General features: G+C 42.6%; 1 protein-coding gene across 3 annotated transcripts in view; it reads left to right on the top strand.

The window, feature by feature from the left end:
• DMRT1 (doublesex and mab-3 related transcription factor 1) overlaps positions 1 to 24,183 on the top strand; it is a 93,546-nt gene that overhangs the window by 44,954 nt on the left and 24,409 nt on the right. For 2 of the 3 annotated variants that reach the window (XM_061613338.1, XM_061613347.1), the window contains exon 4: positions 9,470 to 9,632. In XM_061613338.1, the coding sequence (XP_061469322.1) occupies positions 9,470 to 9,632 (163 nt within the window). Of the gene's footprint in view, positions 1 to 9,469; positions 9,633 to 15,931; positions 15,974 to 24,183 lie in introns of all 3 variants that reach the window. The other variant, XM_061613321.1, reaches the window with a different exon arrangement.

Below are 24,183 nucleotides of genomic sequence, written 5' to 3' on the forward strand. Positions count from 1 at the left end.
CGTATTAGCGGAACGCCGAAAAGCAGGGCACTACTGTATACTTATCCATTTAACTCAATGAGGCTTAATTTGGATTAGACATATATAGGACTGGACTCCACCAGAATACATTTCAGCATTTCAGGGGCTATACTTTATTAATGCTGTACCAACTACAACTACCACTTATGTACATATATTGTCTCTCTCAGCCTAAGCTACCTCACAGGGTTGTTACAAAGATAAATGGGGGGAGGGAAAGGCAATGGTCATGGCATTCACAAATCAAAAATAAATCTGAGGAGGGGGGCACACAAAAGTAATAAGATGTCTGACAGATATAACAGGTGACGCTTTCCCCATAATTGTATTTTCATACAAAAAAGGCTTACTCCATTTAATTTCCACCTGCCCCACAGCTGTCCATAAGAGCCTGATCTTCTGCAATGCCACCCCTAAACCATGCAAATAACTCAAGTAAAAACAACCACCACCACAGAATTCGGGCAATTTTTTTTAAAAAAAGAACATCTGTAACAGTATGAAATACGACATTCTGAGGCAAAAAGAACTTATGAGACAGTAGACATAAAAACCCACACACAAAGCCTTGACAAAGAGCGACAAAAATACTCTGAGCATGAGCATTTTCACATTTTCAGTTTTTACTCATCATTGCTTTTGCTTATTTATTGCCTTGAGCCAGTCCCTTACATTCGGCCTATCCTACTTCACAGGACTGTTGTGAAGATACAGAAGGCAGAATTAAAATGGGAAAGAAGGAAACTAAGGCTGCAATGAAGTACATGTCTACTCAGAAGTAAGCTTTATTGGGTTCAATGGAACTTAGAATCATAGAACAGTAGAGTTAGAAGGGCCCTATAAGGCCATCAAGTCCAACTCCCTGCTCAATGCAGGAAGCCAAATCAAAGCATTCTCAACAGATGCCTGTCCAGCTGCCTCTTGAATGCCTCCAGTGTTGGAGAGCCCACTACCTCTCTAGGTAATTGGTTCCATTGTTGTATGGCTCTAACAGTTAGGAAGTTTTTCCTGATGTTCAGTCCAAATCCGGTTCCTGCAACTTGAGCCCATTATGTCCTGCACTCTGGGACGATCGAGAAAAGATCCTGGCCCTCCTCTATGTGACAACTTTTCATGTACTTGAAGAGTGCCATCATATCTCCCCTCAGTCTTCTCCAGGCTGAACATGCCCAGTTCTTCTTCTGATCATCCTTGTTGCCCTCCTCTGAACCTGTTCCAGTTTGTCTGCATCCTTCTTGAAGTGCGGAGACCATAACTGGATGTGGTATTCAAGATGAGGCCTAACCAGTGCTGAATAGAGGGGAACTAATACATCACGTGATTTGGAAACTATACTTCTGCTAATGCAGCCTAATACAGCATTTGCCTTTTTTGCAGCCACATCACACTGATGGCTCATATTCAACTTGTGATCAATGACAATTCCAAGATCCTTCTCACATGTCGTATTGCTAAGCCAAGTAATCCCCCATCTTATAACCGTGCATTTGGTTTCTTTTTCCTAAGTGTAGAACTTTGCATTTATCCCTGTTGAATTTCATTCTGTTGTTTTCAGCCCAATGCTCCAGCCTATCAAGGTCCCTTTGAATTTTGTTTCTGTCTTCCACGCTATTAGCTGTGCCCCCCAATTTTGTATCATCTGCAAATTTGATAAGCATGCTCTGTACCTCCTCATCCAATTCGTTAATAAAAATGTTGAAGAGCACTGGGCCCGGGACCGAGCCCTATGGTACCCCACTCGTTACTTCCGCCCAGTTTGAGAAGGAACCATTGATAAGCACTCTTTGAGTATGATTCTGGAGCCAACTGTGGATCCACCTGATAGTTGTTCCATCCAGCCCACATTTAGCTAGCTTGCTAATCAGAATATCATGAGGCACTTTGTCAAAAGCTTTGCTGAAGTCGAGATATATTATGTCCACAGCATTCCCACAGTCTACAAGGGAAGTTACCCGATCAAAAAACGAGATAAGATTAGCTTGACAGGATTTGTTCTTCATAAATCCATGTTGGCTCCTAGTAGTCACTGCATTGTTTTCAAGGTGCTTACAGACTGACTGCTTTATAATCTGCTCTAGAGCGTTTCCAAGGATTGATGTTAGGCTGACCAGTTCTTTCTTTTTGCACTTTTTGAAAATAGGGACAACATTAGCTCTCCTCCAGTCATCCGGCACTTCACCAGTCCTCCATGATTTCACAAAGATAATAGACAGTAGTTCTGAGAGTTCTTCAGCCGGTTCCTTCAGTACTCTTAAGATGCAATTTATTGGTCTCCCAGGTCATAGACCAACATTCTAACCAGTTTTCCACACTGGCTGTCAAGATTGGGGGGGGAACTCCTTTTCATATCTACTCAAAAGTAGGTCCCACTGAGTACAGTGACACTGACTGCCTGGTAAGACCTGTGGTCCTCTGGATGCTGTTGGACTCTTATCATCCATCCGCTCCAGCTAGCATGGCCAGTTGCTAAGGATGATAGGAGTTGGAGTCCAGCAGCATCTGGAAGGCCACAAGTTCCCCCACCCTTTGGGGGCAGGATTGCAGCCTCCATCTGTCCAATACAAGTTAACATTTTAGTTCTACTGTCAGGAATCTTTCCAAGTAGGAAAGAAGCTTGTCAAAATAGGAATTCTACAAGGTTCTGCAGAAGGTTTATCTTTGAGGTACAACTGTCAGGTCTCTCCTGCAAATGACCTTGGTTGTTGGAGATGCTGTCATAAGTTGCCCTTCAAGTCTAGGACAATTTCTGACATTAAACCTTGACTTAGTACCTGGAATTAAGACTCTGAAGTTTTATATTTTAAATGCAACATAGTAAAAATCACCATGTTCCCTTTTGGGTATCTCCATTTTTATTTCCGTCCTGAGGCAATGATTAAGAAGAAAATATAAAATAAACTGCCATGGAAAGCTAAAATGAAAAATTAATTGGCTGTACTGAGAGATATATTACATTGTTAATTACAAGAGGTGTTGAGCTTGTTGACCTAAACAACTTGTGTGTGAAGGATTTAAAAAAGCACCGACATCATTTAAGCACCTTAGAATGTGATCTCTGATAATAGTTGCCTCCTTCGCCAAGAAAATGTTACCCTCATCACCTTTCCCCTCATTATAGTCCTCAGATGGGAGTCACCAAAAATGTTTTGGGTGGTTGTGCTCCACTGTCCACCTAAGGGCTGTAATATGTGGAAACAGATGATGGCGAAGGGATTCTCATGACTTACAGGGAGACTCCATTTCAGTTCCATGCATTCCTAATGGCTGTTGTGGAGCCTCTTCACAAGATTTGTGGGAATCTCCATGGTGAGCCATTTCCAGAGGTTCGAGCTGCTACAAGGGAGTGTTGCCATAGGGAAACATTTTTTTCCAGAAATTGGGAGCCATAACGTTCGAATCGGCCTTCATCCAGAGCTGGTTGCTTCTGCTGCTAACCAGCAGCAAGTCATGATCCTTGACTTAGTATTTTGTCCGAACTGGAGGTTGTGGTTTGCTTCACTCCAAACAAACCGCAATCTGAAGCCAAGGTTTGTTCTTTGCTTCCCAATTATGGTTTGTTTGAGTAGAACAAACCATGATCCCTAGTCCAGACATTATGCTAAGCCAAGGGTCATGGCTTGTTGCGCCCAGTCAGGCCTGGTGGGAGGAGGGAACAAACTTCTCATTCACAGGAAGCCATTAATGGTGGTTCATAGTAATATGTGAACCAGCCCATGTTGTCCTGTAAGGGTTTGCACAACATTTTAGATATGTCTTTATAAGAAAGAGAGTAATGGAGAGTTGTTGGGGGCTAATTTACAGTTTGAATGGTAGGCAGATTTTTTTTAAAAACTCAGTCTTGACCAGTTTAGAAAAAAAGGCCGGTCCGAATTTAAGTATTGGACCCAGGATTAAAATAATGTTGGATTCTGTCAGGAACCTAAAGCAGTTCTGGTTTGCCATGCCAAGAGCATATCATACTCTGTATTTATAATACAGATTTATGTTAAAAGTAACCTAATGTTTCTGACAGCTGAAGTGTGACATGAATATAATCCATATTTCTCAGAGAAGCTAATCTAAGCTGTTTATTTTCCAATAGTGCTGATAGGGCTATATCTCTTGATGTCACTGGAGTTGAGATTCTGATGGTAACATATTGTTTGTGGGTCACTGCTTTTGTCTTAAATGGTAGGTTGGAACAGAACAGCAAAGGTTAATTAAGTTTGTCTATCAAGGTAGGACAGATATAGATGGCGCTTGGGTTTTCCATCCTAGAATCCAAGGGAGGGTAAACCATGGTAATGTCACCATTTATTTATTATCCTCATGGTGGAAAAGTCACTTAGTAGATTTTAGAACTGGAAGTTGGTTACTCCAGACAGTTCTAATGGTGCAATTCTTAAAGATAAATAATTTAACATAGTAATACTGAAAATTTCCTTTTAAAGCTCTAGGTCAGGTGTGGGCTAACCTTTGGCCCTCCAGATGTTGCTGAACTACAACTCCCATCATCCCTGGCCATTGGCTGTGCTTGCTGGGGCTGATTGGAGTTGTAGTTCAGCAACATCTGGAGGGCCAACGGTTTCCCACTCCTTCTCTAGGTGATACTTGCAACAAACCCGGGGGCTGAGGGCCACCTTTACCCTTGGCCAGTCCTTTCAGGAACTGCGTGAAAGTGGTGGGTATGGCTACTCTACATTCTTATGTGCACACGTACACATAAACACAGATTCTGGCACACAGACCCATGCAGATGAGCTGAGGAGGAAGGCTTATCACCCCTTCCCTGATCATCCAGTGATCAATGTGATGACTGGAGAGGGGATGATTTACATTCCCATCAAGGTGCTAAACTGGGTGCAGAGGCTGAAACATCTCTGTCTACCCCTGCATCAGGGGCCACCCCACCCCCCAAATCAGTGGAGTCTTGAGGGGGAGGATAAAAATTTGCTACAGGGGCACTGGGCCTCCAGGCTAGGTGTTAATCACCCCTGAACTAGCCCATGAAAGGGGACAGTTATTTGGGGTGTGGGAATGCTGCCTTCCATTTACTGTATGAGACTGTGATAATCCTGTGAACTCAGATAATGAAGAGATAGATTTCATGGAGTTTTTCTGGACACAGCAAAAGAGACACCAACTTTGCAACCTGTCCTACTGCAGCAGAATAAGTGTAGGATCGGCTGTTCTCTCTAGTGAGTGAATCACATGGGTTCTGAACATGGATGCATTTTCTTTGACAGATTAGGGTGAAACATCATATGGGAAGGTTAGTACATCCTAAGCACACCCTCGATGGTACCAGAATACAACTTTCCATGGGTCTCAGGTCCATCCTGGCTCTGGAACACCAACACAGAGGAAGCACTTAACAAGGAGCATTTTGAAGATTTACCTTAGTCTAGAGTTTTTCATTCTGAAACCTATGAAAATTAGCTATTCATAGCGTACTGAATCTTTTTGCCCTCTTCTCTCACACCCAGGATTAATGGTGTATTTTTGACACCCCTCTGACACATTAAGACAAGAATTTTTTAATGTGTCTTCGACTAAAAGAATGAAAACATGCACCTCTTTGCATCTTTATTGGGTAAATGATCTTCTAGGTCCCCTTTGTAATATAGTGCTACGGTCAAGCATTTTTATGTTTGGCTGGTTCTTTACTGTTACCATAAAACACGGTAGCTAAGCTCTATAAAAAGGAAACCTTGTGGCTCAGATTACTGTAGTATATATTCTAAACAGTTTAATAAAACAAAGCCTAAAGCTTTCTAAATTTTCTTCAGTGGTTAATCCAACGCCTATTGTTTGCAGAGCCTAGCCTCCATCTGTCGGTTGTACCGTGGTTCACAGAGTTGGTGCAGGTAATAAGATTATAAAACGTCTCTTGCTAGCCAGTGACCACATACTACTAATAATAGTTGTAATAATTCATTGGATTCTGGGATTTTAGGTGTGTGTTTTTTAAAAAATAAGGGGGGTTGAGAGAAAAACAAGGCTTGAAAGGAAACAGGTCATTGCCCGCATCCTCTAGAGAAGGAAAACAAACTAGACATCCTTTCAGTACCAGTGGGTAGTGGTGCCATTTTATAGCTGCTAAAATTATATTGCCCTTGTCCAGTGATTATTTTTAGAGGATTCACAGAAACACAAAAGAAAGATCATGGTTTGAATAGCAGGCTTGAAAGCCCATCTGTGCAGAGAGTTACTCTATCACATGGCAGCAAGAGAGGATAGGCTATGTACATGGATGGAGGATGAATGTTCAGTGTTAGGATTCAAAGTTTTGTAAATTGCTTGCATCCCAAAGACCTTAGTTGGTTATGGTTGTTTTTCATTTGGTGTCCAGCATACTTAGGTCAAAGAATATATGCAATTTTGATCAATTCCTTGCTTTTCCATTTCGTAGAATCTGGAGAAGACTAATGGAAAAACCACAGACTTGCTGCATATTCCAAAGTTCTGGGTGCAGTTTCTGGGCTATCATGGTAATGATTTTGGAGGAGCGGGGGGAGAGAGAGAACAATTGCTGTAAACGGCCCAGACAGCTTCAGCTATGGAGCTGTATATAAATGAAATAAACAAGTCAAAGCCCAACTGTCCAAATGAGACTGCATTATGTGGGGCTACAGATACACTAGAGAAATGCAGTTCTCTAAGGTACAACTTCCATTTAGCTCAGTCAGAACTGGAATTGTGCATGTGCAAGAACACCAATATAATTAAGGGAGAGGGGATTAAATGATTTTTCTATCATGATAAACCTGATTACACTAATCATTTAAAATACATATGATTTGCCCCAACTATATGAAACTTGACAGAGAATCTATGTGGCAAGTCTCACAAGTTGGCCTGATTTTTAAAAAACATTAAGAAATGACTTATTGGTTATAACAAGCAAAAGATTTTCTTCCCTTTGAAATACAAATTTCTACTGTTTGCACCTTGTTATCTATAACATACCTTCCATTTTTCATTTTGCTGATTTAAATGCTTCCAAGCACTCAAAAGAAAGTGCCAGGGTCTTATTCTTCCTGGTTTGGTAAAGATCTATTGCATATTCATAAAAATCTGAAGTGCTAAATGATTGCTTTAAATGATTAAGTGGGGACAAGTCATAAGGCAATGTTTTCCACATGTACCCCTTAATGAGAGGATTTGTGTCCCTGAATTGAGTTTTCAAAAATCAAAACACTTGCAGAAAAGTTAAGGAATGTATACATTCACTCATGCACCCAAACACTTTAGGTTGTAAGGAGGTGATAGGGAATCTGTTGTACTACTCCCATTAATGCTGAATGTTGGCTATGATGGCTGGTGATGCTGGGTGTTGCAGTCCAACAACATGTGGAGGGCCACAAGTTCCCCATCCCTGTTGTTGAGTAAAGCATTCCACTGTCTCAGATTGGTACTCACAAGTTAGTCTGCACACTCCACTCTTTCCCTTGACAAGTAAAGGATTGAGACTGAAAGACCAGATAAAGGATGGGATGGGGTGTGTGGAGACTTAGTTATAAGCGAGCACAACATGCTTACATGGTGCAGACGTTAAGGCCAGTGCCTTAACTTGCCATTTCTGTGCTTTTTTAGTGCATGAGAACATTTGTAAGTTCCTTAACTCTTCTCTTAAATTGAAGTTTTATCATACAATAAATAATTTGCATGCTTGAGAAACCTGCTGTAAGATCTCAATTCATTATCTGGTGTGAGGGGTGCAAAAAGTATGATGATAAGGATCAGATCAGCTACGTATGCTAAAATGATGATCTGACTTCCTTTTCAGCTGAGAATGTAGCCTTCCTTACTGCCTGTACATGACTTCTGAAGCTGGAGACAGGCAGTTGCTTTTAAGACAATCAAACTGGTTCAAGAGCAACTTCAGTCCCCTGAAGTCATGACCCCAGAATCCAGCAGTGACCAGGAATCAGAGCCTACAGTGTTGCTGGGTACAGAGCCAGACTGAGGCTGGCAGGCAGAAGCCTACTGAACTAGATGTCACAACCATCAGGCCCGTATAACCGAAATTAGGTGCCTTTCCCTGGGCTTGAGAAACTGAGTGTCTCCCACAGTACCTCACCAGTCCACCAGCACAGAGAGCACACCACGTGGGAGATCTCAGAATGCAGGAAAAGTGTCCATTTTCAGGGCAGAGGGTTGGCACTTTCAAAGACTCTAGTTCTCCAAAAGGAGCCAGAGCGTAAGAGATGGACTGAAGACAGAGGCTCAAAAGGCCCAGTTTGTTTCCAATCTTTGTTGGAGCAAGTTGCCCACTAGAAGCTCTCCATGGTGCTGCAACAACCAACCTGCCTTGCCCTGTGGGCTCCCCTGCCTTGGTGTATATATCTTTTTCTTTTGTCCCACAGTTATCTCTGGTCAAACAGGGCTACAAGTTTTAGAAGCGCTACCAAAACCTGCAGAACCTTTGAGTGGTAATAACAGTGCTACAGTCATGGCAGCATCTGCCACAACACCTTGAACTCTGTAGGGGCAGAAATTAGTGATTGGAATGAACTAGTTCAGTTTAACAAAGTTCACTAAATTAGTTCAAAAGTCCCTGAACTACACCTGACAGCAGTTCTCATAATTGTCAAGTGAACGGAACACAAGTTAAGTTCATTTTGGGATAGAACTTTGAACAATTTCCAGTTCATCTTGAAGTTCATTCTCTTACATGTTTTTTTACTTTAGACTTTTTGGGCCTTTCAACTTAAAGATCATAGTTGCTGTTAAACTTAAATAGTGTTGTTGTTTTTTATCATAGGTTGTTATGTTTAAATATCATAGTTAATAAGCTTAAAGATTGTTGTTAGATAACTAATATTATTAGATATTAGTTATTATTAGACTTAGTAGTCATTTGTCACCTAAAAGAGCTCCAAGTGGCTTATATCTAAAAAACAAATGTAATCTTTATTGTTGGGGAAAATAAACAATTCACATTCCACTGTGTCTGTTTTTTTATTTTTTCTTAGTCTTCTTGAGTATATTATATACTTCAGCACAGCAGCTTGTAACATTCGGAATGCTGGAAAAAATGCTGATGGTTAGTTGGGTGAACTTGGATTAAACTGTGAATTGAACATGAACCAAACTAGTTTGTTTTGTAAAGGGACAAACATGAACTGAAATTAGTTCTTGAACTAGAACTAGTTCCTTTTCAAAAATGAACTTTCCCAGCTCTGGGGAAAATAGTGTCTCATTCTAGTTTGAAAGCCTTCTCAATAGATTAGAATACTAGCCTGGCAATGTCTTTTTTTAAGGAACAAATTGAGGGCTCCAGGCACAAGGGATTCTCAAGCTGATAGTTTCAGTTATGGTTTCGGTGCAGGGAAAATACAGTGCTGCTCCTGATGAACAGGAGGGCAGGGGGGAATCCCTAATCTCCAGTAAATGGAACTCCTTTTTTCTTTTCCTGTCTCAGATTTCCGTTAACAGGCTTCTTTTCTTATTTTCCTCTAAACAGGTAAAAAGCCCAGACAACCGCCATGGCATGAATTCCCAGTACAGGATGCATTCTTACTATCCTTCTACCTCCTACTTGGGGCAGAGTGTTGGGGCCCCTGCCTGCGTTCCCCAGATTTTCACCTTTGAGGAGAGCCCTTCTTACTCTGAAACAAAAGCAAATGGTAAGCAGATTATGAACCAGATTCTAATGGAGAAGAAGACTAGGGATCGGGGGGATGGGACCAACATTTTTTAAAGCCTGTGACAGAACTAGTCAGAAATGTGTAACCCTGCAAATTCTAAAATAATCAAAGGCTTGAATTAATATTTTCTAAATCCCTCCATATTAATTAACCTTGTGGTGTAGTGGTTAAGGTGCTGGACTACGACCTGGGAGATCAGGGTTCGAATCCCCACACAGCCATGAAGCTCACTGGGTGACCTTGGGCCAGTCACTGCCTCTCAGCCTCATGAAAACCCTATTCATAGGGTCACCATAAGTCGGAATCGACTTGAAGGCAGTACATTTACATTTAAATCCCTCCAAAATATGTTCATTTACCCTGTTCTTTTCTTCAGCTTTTCTCTCGCACCCGACTACTAATGGGCAGCAACAGCCTTGGTGCTGTGTTTGTATATTTATTTATATTTGCATTTATGGGACTGATTTTCTACCTGAAGACCTCTATGTTTGTTTAGTAGCCCAACTGTTGGGTTTCACCATCTGTAGCAGACACTGTGATGTAAGAATAGCCATCATGGTGTCATCCAAATGTTATTTGACTATAATTCCTGCCATTCGTGACCATTGGCCATATTTGCTGGGGCTGATGGGAATTGTAGTCCAACAACATCTAGAGGGCAACATGTTGCCTACCCTGATATTTTTCCTTCCTACTAACATAGCCTTTCCCAACTAGTGTGCCTCCAGATGTTGTTGGACCACAACTCCCATCAGCCTCAGCCAGCATTGCCAGTGGTCAGGAAAGATGGGAATTGTGGTCCAACAACATCTGGAGGCACACTGGTTGGGAAAGGCTGTACTAACATGTTAAATTCCTCCTGTCATCTGGTATTTTTAAAACTAGAAGGATTGGGGGCTTTTTAAAAAAAAAATCTGCATCCCCTAATGTGGTCTTTGATCATAGGCAAAGGAGACCTGTGTGTTTGTAAACTGTAGAAAATGCCACGTTTTCAATCATTATTGACCACTTGTTCAAATGATATTCCACATACTGATATTGTTCCCTAAGTTCATTCATCAATCAGGAGTGGACAAGCAGGGAGATGTAATTTACTGAGCTGAAGCCGTGTTTTCCAAGCTCTGACGGAGTGTTTTTCCATAGCTGGGGAACCTGCCGGCATGAGAAGCTCAGGTACAATTATGAAGGGTGTGAATAAAAAGACATGGCACACTTTTTTGATGGTCCTCCTAATAGCCCTTCCTTTTTGCAAACACATTGATCATTACATACACATACTGCACATTTTCAGTCCAGAGCCAGAAGAACGTCTTCAATTCCTGTCTCTGTGTGTTCTGCTCCCTAAAAATCTGTTACATCACAATGTGTTCCAATTCAGGCAGGAGAGCACAGACAGTGGAGCCCTGTACCTATTTAAACTGAAATGAAAGAGTTCCAGATGTACACCACCGTCCCCCCTCTCCACTTTCTCTGCTGCTCTTCTATTGGATGCCAGAATGAACTTTAACCATTTTCTACCTGGTATATAGAACTTGATCTTGCTTTGCCAGTCTACGCAAAGCGTCATGTGTTCTGCAGTTCTGTTCCACCTGGCTTCATTAGCCACTGGATAGGACAAGGGTGAGGAACCTCAGGCCTGGAGGCCAAATGCAGCCCTCCAGACCTCTCCGTCTGGCCCTTGGAAGTCCCCCAGGTCATCCCCCACACTGGCCCTACTTTGCACATCAAACATTTTTGTCTGGCTAGAATGTGTCCTTGAACGCTGATCATGCCTCTTGCTTGTCTGGATGGAAGATAGAAAGAGATGTGTACAGAAACTAGCCTCCTGCATTTGTATTTGTTGCTCCACCCACTTTTGCCTCTAATCCTGCCTGCCACTAGCATGTGGACCTCAGAAGGTTGCCCAGAAGGAAATGTGGCCCTCTGGCTGAAAAAAGTTCCCCACTCCTGCGACAGGACAGGAAGATAGGAAGCTGCCTTATGCCGAACCAGACCATTGATCCGTCTAGCTCAGTATTGAGGTCCCAGGCTATGGTCTGAAGGCACATAAGGCCAGCTCCGTGCTGAAGCTAAGCAGGGTCAGGTCTGGTCATGCCTGGATGGGAGACCGCCTGGGAACCACATGTAAGCCGTCTTGGGTTTTCAACCATGAAAAGAAAGGCGGGGTATAAATGTAATAAATAATATTGTAATAATAATAATAATATTGTCTTCAGTGACTGATAGTGGCTCTCCAGAGACATTCCCAGCTCTACCTGGAAATGCTAAGAGTGAACTTGGGATGTTCTGCATGCAAAGCAGATGCACTCTATGGTCCTCCTGTCCACTAACTGAAAGTTCTTCTTATTCCTAAAAAGTGAACTTCCATAGCCAACATGACTCCTGGGTATGCAGAACTTAATCTAATCATTTGGATGCATGGATGATTAGTGACTGGTAAAGTTGCTGTGAAGATACAGTTAAGTTACACTCTGGTGCACTTGGGCAATTGTAGACTCCTGACTTAATGGTCTTGTGGGGAGTGGGTCCCCTCTGTAAGTGAGAACTTGCATTGGTTTGCTTGCTTCAAAATACAGTAAGCCAGCCTGGCTGCATTTAGGAGCCCTCCTTCTCATTCTGCTGAGTGGGGCCCTGACTGAACATTTGCTCCAGTGTCCTTCCCTGACTGGTTTTACTGGAGGCTCAGCACATTGCCCGTGGGGCTGAAGTGCTCAGATCTTTTCTGCAACGCCCACATTGACTTTCTACCACCTATCTGCCTATCTATGCTACAGGCTTTCCAGCCTAGCCTGCAGACAAAATATTTGACTGCTTGTTTGAAATCAGTAGGTGGCTTTTTACCTCTGCAGTTCTTAATCATGCACTCCTCTCCTTTCTGCCTGTTGTCTCTCCTGAACTCCTCACTTTGGAAGGTTCCTCCTCCCCCTGGATTCTTCCAGCTCTGCTTCCTAAGCCCTTTGTTTCCTTCAGTTTGCCTTCCCTCATGCCTTGTGCAGGATCCCCTGTGGGGGCCCCTCCCTTAGAATCATCACCCCCTCCTTATTGCTACTGTTGGCTGCTGCCCATTCACTTGACCTTTCCCTTTTGAGTCCAGTCTGCACTGCTGCCCAGAGGGAGAGGGCAAGATGAGCCAAAGCAACTGCTGCTCCTTTAGCAAGCTCCTGTCACTGACTTCTTACCCTGACTTCATACTTGAATAGGGTTTGCTAAGAGCAGTGACAGCAGGGGAGCGGCAAGATCGAGGGGGGTGGGTGGGATCTGAGGATTGGCAGTGGAGCCCCATCTGGGGGGGTGGAGCCTTGGCAATTGCCCCAAAATGCTCACACATTATGCCAGCCGTGCTCCTGTATCCTCCTTTCCTGCCCTGACACATCCATGGAGAGTAAGGTTGTGTCTTCTAGCCACAATGTGTATGTTCTGCCTCCACTGTCAGAGGCAGTATGAATACCAGTTTGGGGGGATTCCAAGTGGAGAGAGCACTGTTGCATTCAGGCCCTGATTGTGGGATTCCCTTAGGCATCTGGTTGGCTGCTGTGAGAGCAGGATGCTAGACTAGATGGGCCTTTGGCCTGATCCAGCAGGACTCTTCTTACGTGCTAGTGACCTTGCACCTCCTTAGGATCTGAATTGCTCAGCTAAGGACCAGAACATCTTTCTCCCTTGTTAGCAGATCTTCAGCCAATTTACTCCCAATGTCTTTGTCCTAGCCATCACAAAATTCCCTAGTGCAGCATTTGCACAGTTTCTCATCATTCAGGTGTTCTTCCCCCTCAGCCAATTACCATCCCGTGTGAAGAAGTGTGGCGTGTTCCCCTCTGGCTTCACCCCTCCCTCACCTGCCAGTCACCTCTCCCATAGCTCTCCATATGTTGGGGGCTGAACTCGTCTAGGCTCAATGCTGCAGAAGTAGGAAAGACAGCAGAAAGTCAGCCACTAATGCGCGGAAAGCTGAAAGGTGATAGTAACATGAGGGGAAAGGAAAAGCACCCCTGCTTTCTCTCCACCTCTGCGTGAGGAGGAACACCTGAAGAGGGCTTTTGTCACTCTTGTTTTTCTTTTGCTGGTGGCCAACCCTGCCCTATGCCTCAAACTTGAACCTGCTTTTGCGGGGAGGGTATCTGAAAACAATAGAAAAAAACTCTCATGAATTCTCTTCACACTCCTTGTTTTGTTTTTTTCCCTCCTCTTAACTCAACTTATATTTTAAATTCACCCTGCCCCCTTTTGATGCCATAAAATAAACAAAGTGGTGGGTCAGATGCATGTTGCAACTTCATGGGGCAGAAATATAGATTGAGACAAGCTGAAAAAGCAATAGCTCTTAAAGTAAAAATCCTTCTTGATGCCACAGTTATCCTTCTAGAGGTTGGATGGTGTCTTGCTGGTTATTAAGCAGCAAGTGTCTGATCAGACAGGAGATGAGAGGAATGTCCTTTTAAACCACAGCCAGTAACCAAAGTGTACAATGTTTTTTGTATAATTCATGAACTCTGTTATTTGCCTCAGAATCCTGAGGTTTTATGGAGGCCCTGCCAGTTCATATATTAGCACTGTTAGGCCTACCGTTTCATTAGCGTTGTTCTGCTGTTTGTGCTGTGTTTTCTTTTATGAATGGTGAGAGGTTTGTGAGAAGCTTCTGCCTTTTTTTTTTTTACACAAGGCTACACTGTTATTACTATTGTTTCTAAGGGAAGGACATTTTCTAATGACAGACGGGTCAGTGACTTGGTTGGGGAGGGGGCTCTGTTGCTTTCCAGATCTTGAATCCCATCAGCCCCAGCCAGCATGGCCCAGTGTTTAAGGAGGATGGGAGCTGGAGTCCAGGACATCTGGTGGACCACAGGTCCCCACCCCATTTTTCAGTTTAGAATACCGCTTTAGGTACTATTCCAGTGGTATCACCGCCCACCACAACTTTTTATAGACAGGGGCAAGATAAAGAATTCAGAAATAAATTGTTACAAAGTTAATCTTAAAAATATTAATTCATTTTGGGCAGTATTCCCCTCAGCTCAATTTCAAATTTGGTTTGCAGGTTGGGGAACTGTTCAATTACAAAGTAATTGAAAACCATTTTCCCCCTGAACTTTTCAAACCTCAGACCATGTTGTACTGCCAGTGACATTATTAGGACTGCAACAGATTGTTTTATTTTATTTTATTACATTTATACCCCATCTTTCTTTCATCAAGGAACCCAAGGCAGCATACCTGTGGTTCCCATGTGGTCTATCCAGGCACTGATCAAATCCAGACCTGCTTAGCTTCAGCAAGGTGGTGGCCTCATGTGCCTTTACACCATACTCTGGTACCATACCCAAGAATCTTCCATAAGTTCCCTCATCAGCTGCCTTCCCCTCACCCCAAACATACAGTAAGTGGCTGCAGTAGTGATGGAAAGCCTTGCAATGAGGTCTCTGTTATGCTCTAAAGCATCGTCTCAATGGTGCCCCTTAACTTAGGCATCTTGGGAAACATAGTTCCCAGTGCTTCTTATGCCCTTATCAGGGCATCAAGAGCCATTAGATTTACCGTTACTTCTGACACCTCGGTCACTACTGTGTATGCTTCTTACAAGACTTTCCTGTCACTACTGCTACTGTAAGTTTGTGAGGAAGGAGAAAGGGTGGCAGTGGAAAGTTATTTGCCAGCAGTTGGAACTGCACCCAGAAACAGCGCAGCAGCCAATGAAGTTGGTATGTAACCTGCCCTGTGACCTTCAGGGGAAGGATACGATATAAGCTTTAAATAATAAATACATTTAAAAGATGAGTTAACATGCTCCTAAAATCCAGTTCTGATTGAACATTTTGCCACTGCATTTTGTACCAGGTAAGGATGGAAATGTCTTTCAATTTCGGTTCTTTGTGTTTCTCATTTTTCCAGTCTTCAATTCAGTGCTCCAGGTTTCTGTAGCCATTTTCATTGTTTTTTTAAATCCCCATGATAACTCTTCAGCATTTTAGTGTGAATTTTTCCTAATAAACATGTTTATATATGCATTTTGATTACTGTACACATTTTTGCAAGTGACTTCTCCTTACATAAGGCATTGTACTTTATTTTCACTAATATATTTATTTTTACGCACATTTAACTCTAACATATGTATTTTTTGTAAACATTGGTTGGTTAGAAAACTGCATCACAAAATTCAGATGTGTGAATTTCAAAGGATGGGTCTGTTTCAGTTCTCATACTGCTTTGGAAGTGTGAATTTGATAGATTTGGGTTCAAACCTGAACTGAATAAAATTTCTCCCCCATCCCTGGTACCAGGTGAAGATTCCACTCTTCAAAGACAGCCCCACATAAAGCATGGTACGGTAATCCAGTTTTGATGTAACTAAAGCGTATGTGATGGTACAATAAGGAAAGTGGTGGGAAAATGCACTGGAAAGTAGGGGGAACACTTCCTTTGACACATCATCATCTAACCTCCCCATAAATAAATCAGAATGGATGCTCATTAAATAGCCAGCATTGTCTCATCACCCTGCTAACATATCAGGATGAATGCTCAATAATTAGGTGACCTGGAAGCACCCTGAGATGGAAAAGCAAAATAGAGCTGCCTATCTACAACACAGCAATTTTGGTGTGGTTTTGGTGCTGTGATTTTGTTTCTCAGAATCAGTAACCCTTCATGGACTGGGAGTCTGGTGGTCTCTCTATGGGTCACTATGTACTTGAAGTGACTTTTGAAAGCTGCTTACTGCTTCATACCTGAGATACCACTCATGCTGCTACATTTCTCAATATGGGATAGTAGTGAGTCGATGCCCTATAATTATGTAGGAAAGTTTCTCTTGTCCCTTTCAGTTCAGCATCTCTGGTAACCCAGGGGGATATACAAAGAGGAAAGGCTAAAATATCCTTGGATTTCTGGCGTGTCTGGATGGAAAGGCTGTTGATTTCAAGACAACAACACTGAGTTAATCTTAATGTTCCTGGCCATGTGAAAAATAAAAGATTGATAGAAGGTTAAAGGGGTTGTTGTCTAAGGATAACTAGTGTCCAGTACGGCAGCTAAAGGAAGCTGGGGCAGCCATGCACCATGTGCCAATACAGTTTAAGGCTAAAAACGCAAGATCACTTAGCTTAGCATTTGTTATTCTTAACACATTTTAAACCCTCTGCCATACTTGTAGGCTAGGAGAGTGAAGAGAGGTGAAAAGGCTGAATGTAAGGATACGGTGGGAAGTGTACACTTAGAGATGGAGTTTCTTAAGTTTGCTCTCGTTAGCACGCCTTTTAATGCTGGGGTTCTGGTAACCAGCAAGTTGATTTTCCAGTGCTTAGTTCTTCAGAGGCAGAGCTTAGGCCAAGTACAAGTTGAATAACCTTCAGGAAAGCTGTGCTGTCCTTCTGTCGGCCGCTGTCTTTGAAAATTGCCTGCAGAGTTAGTGAGCAGGAACAGTTAAGATTTACAAACAATGATGAAGCTTGTCATGCATCTTTCTCCATTCATCATTTGGGTGCCGTGGCTGGGCGGTGAAGTGTTCTTCATAAAAACCAGCTCAGTGTGAAATACACCTCGCTGCAATGTTTACTGCTCTGAAACTCGTCAGAAGCCCTTTATAGTAAATCCAGATTGCGATGTGACATTACAGTATATCACTGCACAGCGCGGTGGGGTTTACACTAGGAATGAGTGCAGTTCACACCAGATGAGATGTCGAAATTGAGTTATGTAGGAATTTGGCTGTTATATGAGGATAGCTTTTGTTTTCTCAAGACTGAAAAGTTAGCTTTATATATATTTAGATAATATATAACATGCTTTAGTTTCTATACATATACAGATGCGGGAGGGTACATACATAGTTGTCCTTGGTCATATATATCTGCAAGCATGCATGTGCATATGGATTTGTGCATGTGTATCTTTCCTGTGTGACATACAGAGTTGACAATACGCATATCTGTAGAGATATATACATTTTCTTTAATGTTATGTTACATTTTGTGTATATGTACAAGTAGCTTTTCATTACATATGTAAATGTATTTAATCTAAAAAGCTAGCAAGTCTTGTCCACTACCATCCTAAATACTCTTACTTACAAGATTCATTAACAAAAATTTGTAAGGGAAGTGTCTTCAAATGATCAAAACTGCAGCTGACACCCCAAGTGTTTATGTTGGCATAACTTCATGTGTGGCAAGTCTCTGCTAGTACAGCCTCATCTAAATAAATGGCTTTGCCAGTACTGCAAATCCTGAGATTGTCATTTTACTTTAAGCACAAGGTTGGTTTTTTGGGGGGAGGGGGATTTCTTTTGAGCTGCCAGCTTTATAGTCCCACTTCAAACAAAAGCATTCAGTAATGTTTGAATTACTTGCCTTTTCAGTTGTTGCAGTTCTCTATTTAATTTCCCTATTTAAAATCAAATTGACAAGTCACATTCCATGATCTGCACCTTTCCACATAAAGTATAGAACACCCTTTCTCATAACATACAGAAATCAAGAAAGTTAGATTTTGGACTCTTTCCCAAGCCTACTCAGGAGAATGTGTGCCTCATAATTTAACAAAGTATTCCAATAGCTTGCAGCATGTATTGGATTTATATGAAAGTGGACTTTCTTAAGAATTTCCAAGTATGGGAATTGCATTGTATTGTGAATTGCTAGAGGTTCATCTCCCCCTTCACCAGTTCTCAGACTACTTAGGAGTGATATTTAAAAAAGCTCACTGTAAGTCTGAGACAAGGTGTCAGCAATTGGTGGCATTTGAGCCACAAACCCTGAGGTGGGAGAGAGATTTTCTGTTTGACTCTTGCATTCCCAATTCAAGTTCCAAGAGAAGGCGGAAAGGTTGCTGGAAACCCTTCTAGTTGCAAGGTTCTAGTCTCTATCCTGGGGAGGAGTACACATCAGCTGTGTTCAGTGGCCTCCCAAACCGCCACTGATAGATAAAGGGAACTGTAGACATGTGGGTCCCAGTTGCTTTTATTTATTTAAAATATTTATAGACTGTCTCTCATCGATGATTTCAACACAGGGTACCAAAATAAATAAATAAATAAAGTAGACCAGCAAACACCATATAAAAGTGCACTTAAAATTATCAAAGTTTTAAATAATGTGTTTTAAATGCCTGGATATTTTTTTTATGATGGGCACCTAAAAAATAGCAAAGTTAGTGCCAGGTGTACCCCCCTAGAGAGGGCATTCCAAAGCTGTGGTGCACAGCTTGTTACAGCAAGCCTCATCTCTGAAACAAGATGGTATCTGGCGAAAGATATTGGCTGATTGGCTTAGATGGATTGACCTCCCAGTGTGCAGAACCTAGAGGACAAGAGGGTCACTAGACATCTACTGTGAATAAGATATGAAAGCTAAAAGTTGGCATCTGTAAATATGTCTAGAAAAATGATCATTGGTGTTGGGCAGCTAGTGGACAGTGTTAGCAAGACTCTTCTGTAGACACGTGTTTCACATTCACACATTCTACAAGCCTTGTGAATTAGGATCTTTAGACATTGGCAATAGTGCATCTTGGCAGATTTACCCAGTAACCTACCCTTACACAAATCTTAAACACGGGAATATTTATTGAGCATATACACACAGAATCAAAATATACACATTTAACACTTCAATGGGGAATAGATCAGTACCAATACATATCTATTGACATCAGTGGGAATAGCTCAGTAACAATAGGCATGGGGGAATTAATTAAATAAACCTAATCATAACCAAATTAACACACGCGTGCGAAGGAGCAAGAAACCATAAAAGGAGATGAGGGGTTGTTGAGCTCAGCACAACTGAGGAAGGCACACTAGCCTGCCCTTCTCTCTCTCTCTGGGCTTCCTTTGCAGACCAGGCCTCAGTCATGTGCAGCTGGGCAGGGAGGACTAGAATATGGCTTCTGAAACACAGTCACACACACACAGTCAAAGATAGACAGAGGAAGCAGATGTGGAGGCTACAATTTGGAGGGAAAGGACCTCCAGAAGACAGAATAGGGAGCAAAATATACCTTTCCCAAACCTGATGGGCAATTTGGGAGTAGAACTGGAGCCTGTTGAAACTCCTGGATCAGCCAGGGAAATAGCAAAGGCAGCAGGCAGGCCTTGAAATGGCTTCTGGGATCTTGCAGAGCTAAACAGGAAAAGTAGTGGAGCCCTTAAAAGGGCTTTTGAAGCAGCTTCAGCAAGTAGGGACCTGTTTCAGCAGGCAGGGGTCCAGAGATAATGAAGGAAAAGCAGGGGAGGGTCAGGCACCTGGGTTCTGGTTGGCTAAGTGGTTCAGCAGGTGACTTCAGGTAGAGTGACATTCAGCAGGGTAGGTGGCCAAGACCCAGAGCCCAGAACAATGATTCAACAGGTGATTTCATAGTCTAACTGGGCAACCAGAACCTGGCTCTAAGAGTCCAGTTTTTTATACCTTTCTGGACAAAAGCCTCAACAGAGAATGCAGAATTGATTGGATCAGGCAGGTACCCCTCCTTAATTTCCATACCTATGATGAGTCATATGGTCAGGGTAATGGGCTTTTCTTTTGTGAAGACAGGTGGTGGCATTCACCTTTCAGCTAGTTTGATAAGATTTGAACAATGGGCTCCTCTCTTGAGAGCCAAACTTTTACAATTACTTTTGGGATTGCACTGGTTGGATTGCCAAAGGTTCTGTCCTGTGCATATGACTGGCAACATCCTCTTGGTTGAAATGACAGACCTGACTTTCAGCTACTTTTTCATCAGGTCTCAAACAGCCTTTTTGCAAAGTGAACTGAACTAAAGCCATTTTAAAAATCATATAGGCCATGTTGGGTTTATAGGCTCGTAGCCAGCCTACCAACAACAGAGGTCCTATATTATGCAGAGGACCCCTAAGAGCAGCTTCTGGATATGTAGGAACATAGGAAGCTGCCTTTTACTGACTCGGACCATTGGTCCATCTAGCTCAGCATTGTCCACAGTGACTGGGGGCTCTTCAGAGTTTCAGCAAGGGACACTCCCAGCCCTACCTAGAAATGCCAAGGATTGATCCTGGGACCTCAACGTGCAGAGCAGATGCTCTACCACTGAACTATGGCCTTTCTGCAGTAGGTCCTCAGCTTGCGTTCTGCACTTCCATCCTCTCTGCACAAATCCACTCCTTCATCTACATGGCCCTGTCCTGGGTTTCCATTTCCTCATCACATTAGAGTAAACATGGGGAACCTTTGGCCCTCCAGATGTTGCTGAACTACAGCTCCCATCATCCCTTGCCATTGGTCGTGCTTGCTTTGGCTGATACATATTGTAGTTCAGCAACCGACACTCTCCAACACTGGAGGCATTCAAGAGGCAGCTGGACAGCCATCTGTCGGGAATGCTTTGGTTTGGATTCCTGCATCAAGCAGGGGATTGGACTCAATGACCTTATAGACCCCTTCCGACTCTACTATTCTATGATTCTATGAACATCTGGAGGGCCCAAGGTTCTCCATGTTGGAATATATTGGGTTCAACTCCAACTTGTGGGTTGAGGCTGCATGGAGCTAAAGGCGTAGCTAGAGAGGAGACCTCTTAGTTGCTAGGCTATACCTGTCCTTTGATCTCCTGGTGTCTCTTCCTTCCTGCTAGACTGATATGCAAAGAATGTTGATCCCTGTTCCTTCCCGCCTTCCACCATTTTTCTTTCTCTCGGGAGCAGACATTTTTCCTTTGTCTCTCCCTCTCAACCAGCATGAGAGCTAGCACTGGAACCAGTGCTGGCTGCTCCAGCATAGCTAGTTAGCTAGATATAGAACTCTTTCCTATCAAGCATGTACTTCCAGAATAAAGTAGTTGTTTCTTATTTTAAAGCTTAAAGTCTCTGTCTGACTAATTTGCAGGGAAGGTAGAATCTTAGCAAAGTTTTAAACACACACACATAAGCTCACTCAATACTCTCCGTTCCGCTATGCAACTCTGCAGGGTCCTACAGGACATTGGGCCCAGCCTCCTATAGGTTACGAGCACCAGGCATGCAAAAGGAGATATGAACAATTAAGGAGCTTTGTGTTGCGAATCAAGGAAGCTAACAATGAAAAGAGTTAAGGCTTTTATTTAAGAATGGCGACCTTAGCACAACAGCTAAGCATCAACAAACGTACACCCGGAGAGTGGAAGCTATGGGAATTCCGTGTGAAAAATCACCTAAGGCAACAGAAGATGTTGGACGTGATTACAGGATCGGAACCAGGAGAAGATGCTTCTCGGGAGGAACAAAGAGTTTGGACTGAGAAAGATGAAAAGGTTCAAGATATTATTACGAATGCGTGAGTAACTCCCAAATCCCTTTAATCATGAATTGTAAAAATGCCAGAGAGATGTGGTCTACTCTTGAGTCAAGTCATCAGTCGAGAGGCCGGGGACATCTGATTGCTATGTTAAGAAGCCTTATTAACTTGCAAATGAGGGATGGTTCTTTTGAGGAACATCTTACTAAATTTATGGTGTTAATCCAAGGGATAGAGGAAGCAGGCACAGTTTTAGATGGACCGGTACAAATTGCCTTGTTACTAGATTCTCTCCCAAAATATATGGAAACTTTCATACTAATATTACAACAACAAAATAAGACTCTGAACGAAGTTATTTCAGAAGTTAGGGAACAATTCCATCAGCAGAGCGAAAGGAAAGCTGATGCAAGAGAGAACTTTCCTAAGTAAAGAAAGGGCTTCTGGCGGACAGCCAGTCAAATGCAGATTTCGGGAACAAAGGGAATCCAAAGGTGTGAAAGCCAAGCGTTGTTATCTGTGTGGTTCAGAAAAACACTAAAAGGGCTAGTGTGATAAGAGAGAGAGGTCTGAAGGACAGAACAAAGAATTTAAAGGAACAGGCAAGAAAAATGCCAACAGTGTACAAGTAACTCATGTGGGAAAACGTTGCAATGATAAAATATATGTGGATTCAGGGGCAAGCGCTCATTTAATAAATGAAAGGACTTTTTTGGATAAATTAACCCCACGTGGAGGATCAGTCAAGATGGCTGATTCGAGGGACGTGCCCATTAAAGGGGCGGGAGATGCTAAGCTGGTTTGCCAGACTCCAAGCGGCACTGAGGAAATTTATCTCAGGAATGCGCTCTGGACCCCAGGAATTTCTAATAATTTGATATCTGTCAGTGAAGCAACAGACAAAGGATGTAAAGTATTATTTGAACAAGATTCCTGTGTAATTTCTAGAGATTGTGAAATTACATGCACAGCTACTAAGCGAAAGGGAATGTATGAAGTTGATCAACAAAGCCCAGAAGCTAATAATGTTGTAAAGGACTGTTGTAACAAGTCATGTTTGCATTTGTGGCATAGAAGATAAGGGCATAAAGACATTGCAAAGATTAGTACCCTTCAAAAGAATAATTTAGTAAGAGGCATGAAAATTGAACCCTGCCAAGAAAAGGGGAGATGTACAAGCTGTGTTAAGGCTAAAGGGACCAGATCCAGTGTTCCTAAGCAGAGTGAAAGGAAGACTAAGCGCCCACTAGAGTTGATTCACAGCGACATTTGTTAAATGCCAATCCCTTCAACTGGTGGAATATATCCTTAGTTTTATTGATGATTGTTCAAGATTCACTGCAATCTATATGTTGAAGGAGAAGGGGGAAATGCTTCAGAAACTCAAAGAGTATATTGCAATAGTGACCAATAAATTTCAGAGAAAACCACGGATTCTACGTTCTGACAACGGGGGGGGGTACATATCTCATGCTACCCAGCAGTGTCTGCGTGAAAATGGGATTGAGCATCAAACCACTGTACCCCACAACCCAGAACAGAATGGAGTCTCGGATAGAAAATTCAGAACCCTAATTGAGATGGTGAGATCTATGCTAGAAGATGCTAATCTCCCACAGAAACATTGGGGAGAGGCAGTGTATACTGCCACCTATCCACAAAATCGTTTGCCAACAAAGGTGAATGGCAACAAGACTCCATTTGAATTATGGTATGGGTGCATACCCAGTTTGGCTCATATAAAGGTGTTTGGATCAAAAGTGTATGGTCACATTCCACACCAGAAGAGAACCAAATTGGACAACACTACAAAGGAAAGAATCTTCGTTGGATATTCTTCAAAACAAAAGGGATACAGAATTCTAAATCCCAAGACAGAAAGGATTGAAATCCAAAGAGCTGTCTACTTTGATGAAGGTCAAGGTGCATTCCAACCAGAAGGGGCACCACTCCAAGACCACGACAGTGAAGAAGATAAAGTAGAAATACCATACAGTACTACAGATTACAGCGACATGCCAGCACTGGAGGACAGTGAGGAATCAGAGCAAGAAGGGGAACCTGCACAGCCAGAAGGGGCAACAGAGAGTCCTGTACCAAGACGCTCTAACCGCACCAACAGAGGTGTACCTCCACTGAGACTGTCCTACCTTGCAAGAGCTGATGAACTTCCAGAGCCAGAGACCTGGAAAGATATTGAAGCCTTACCCAAAGCTGAAGCTGAGAGGTGGAGGCAGGCAGCCAAGGAAGAGCTGGAAGCTCTACACAAGAACAAAACTTGGACACTTACCAAGCTTCCTCAAGGAAGG

The sequence above is a fragment of the Rhineura floridana genome, chromosome 1 (genome assembly GCF_030035675.1).
Source record: "Rhineura floridana isolate rRhiFlo1 chromosome 1, rRhiFlo1.hap2, whole genome shotgun sequence".
NCBI lineage: Eukaryota > Metazoa > Chordata > Lepidosauria > Squamata > Rhineuridae > Rhineura > Rhineura floridana.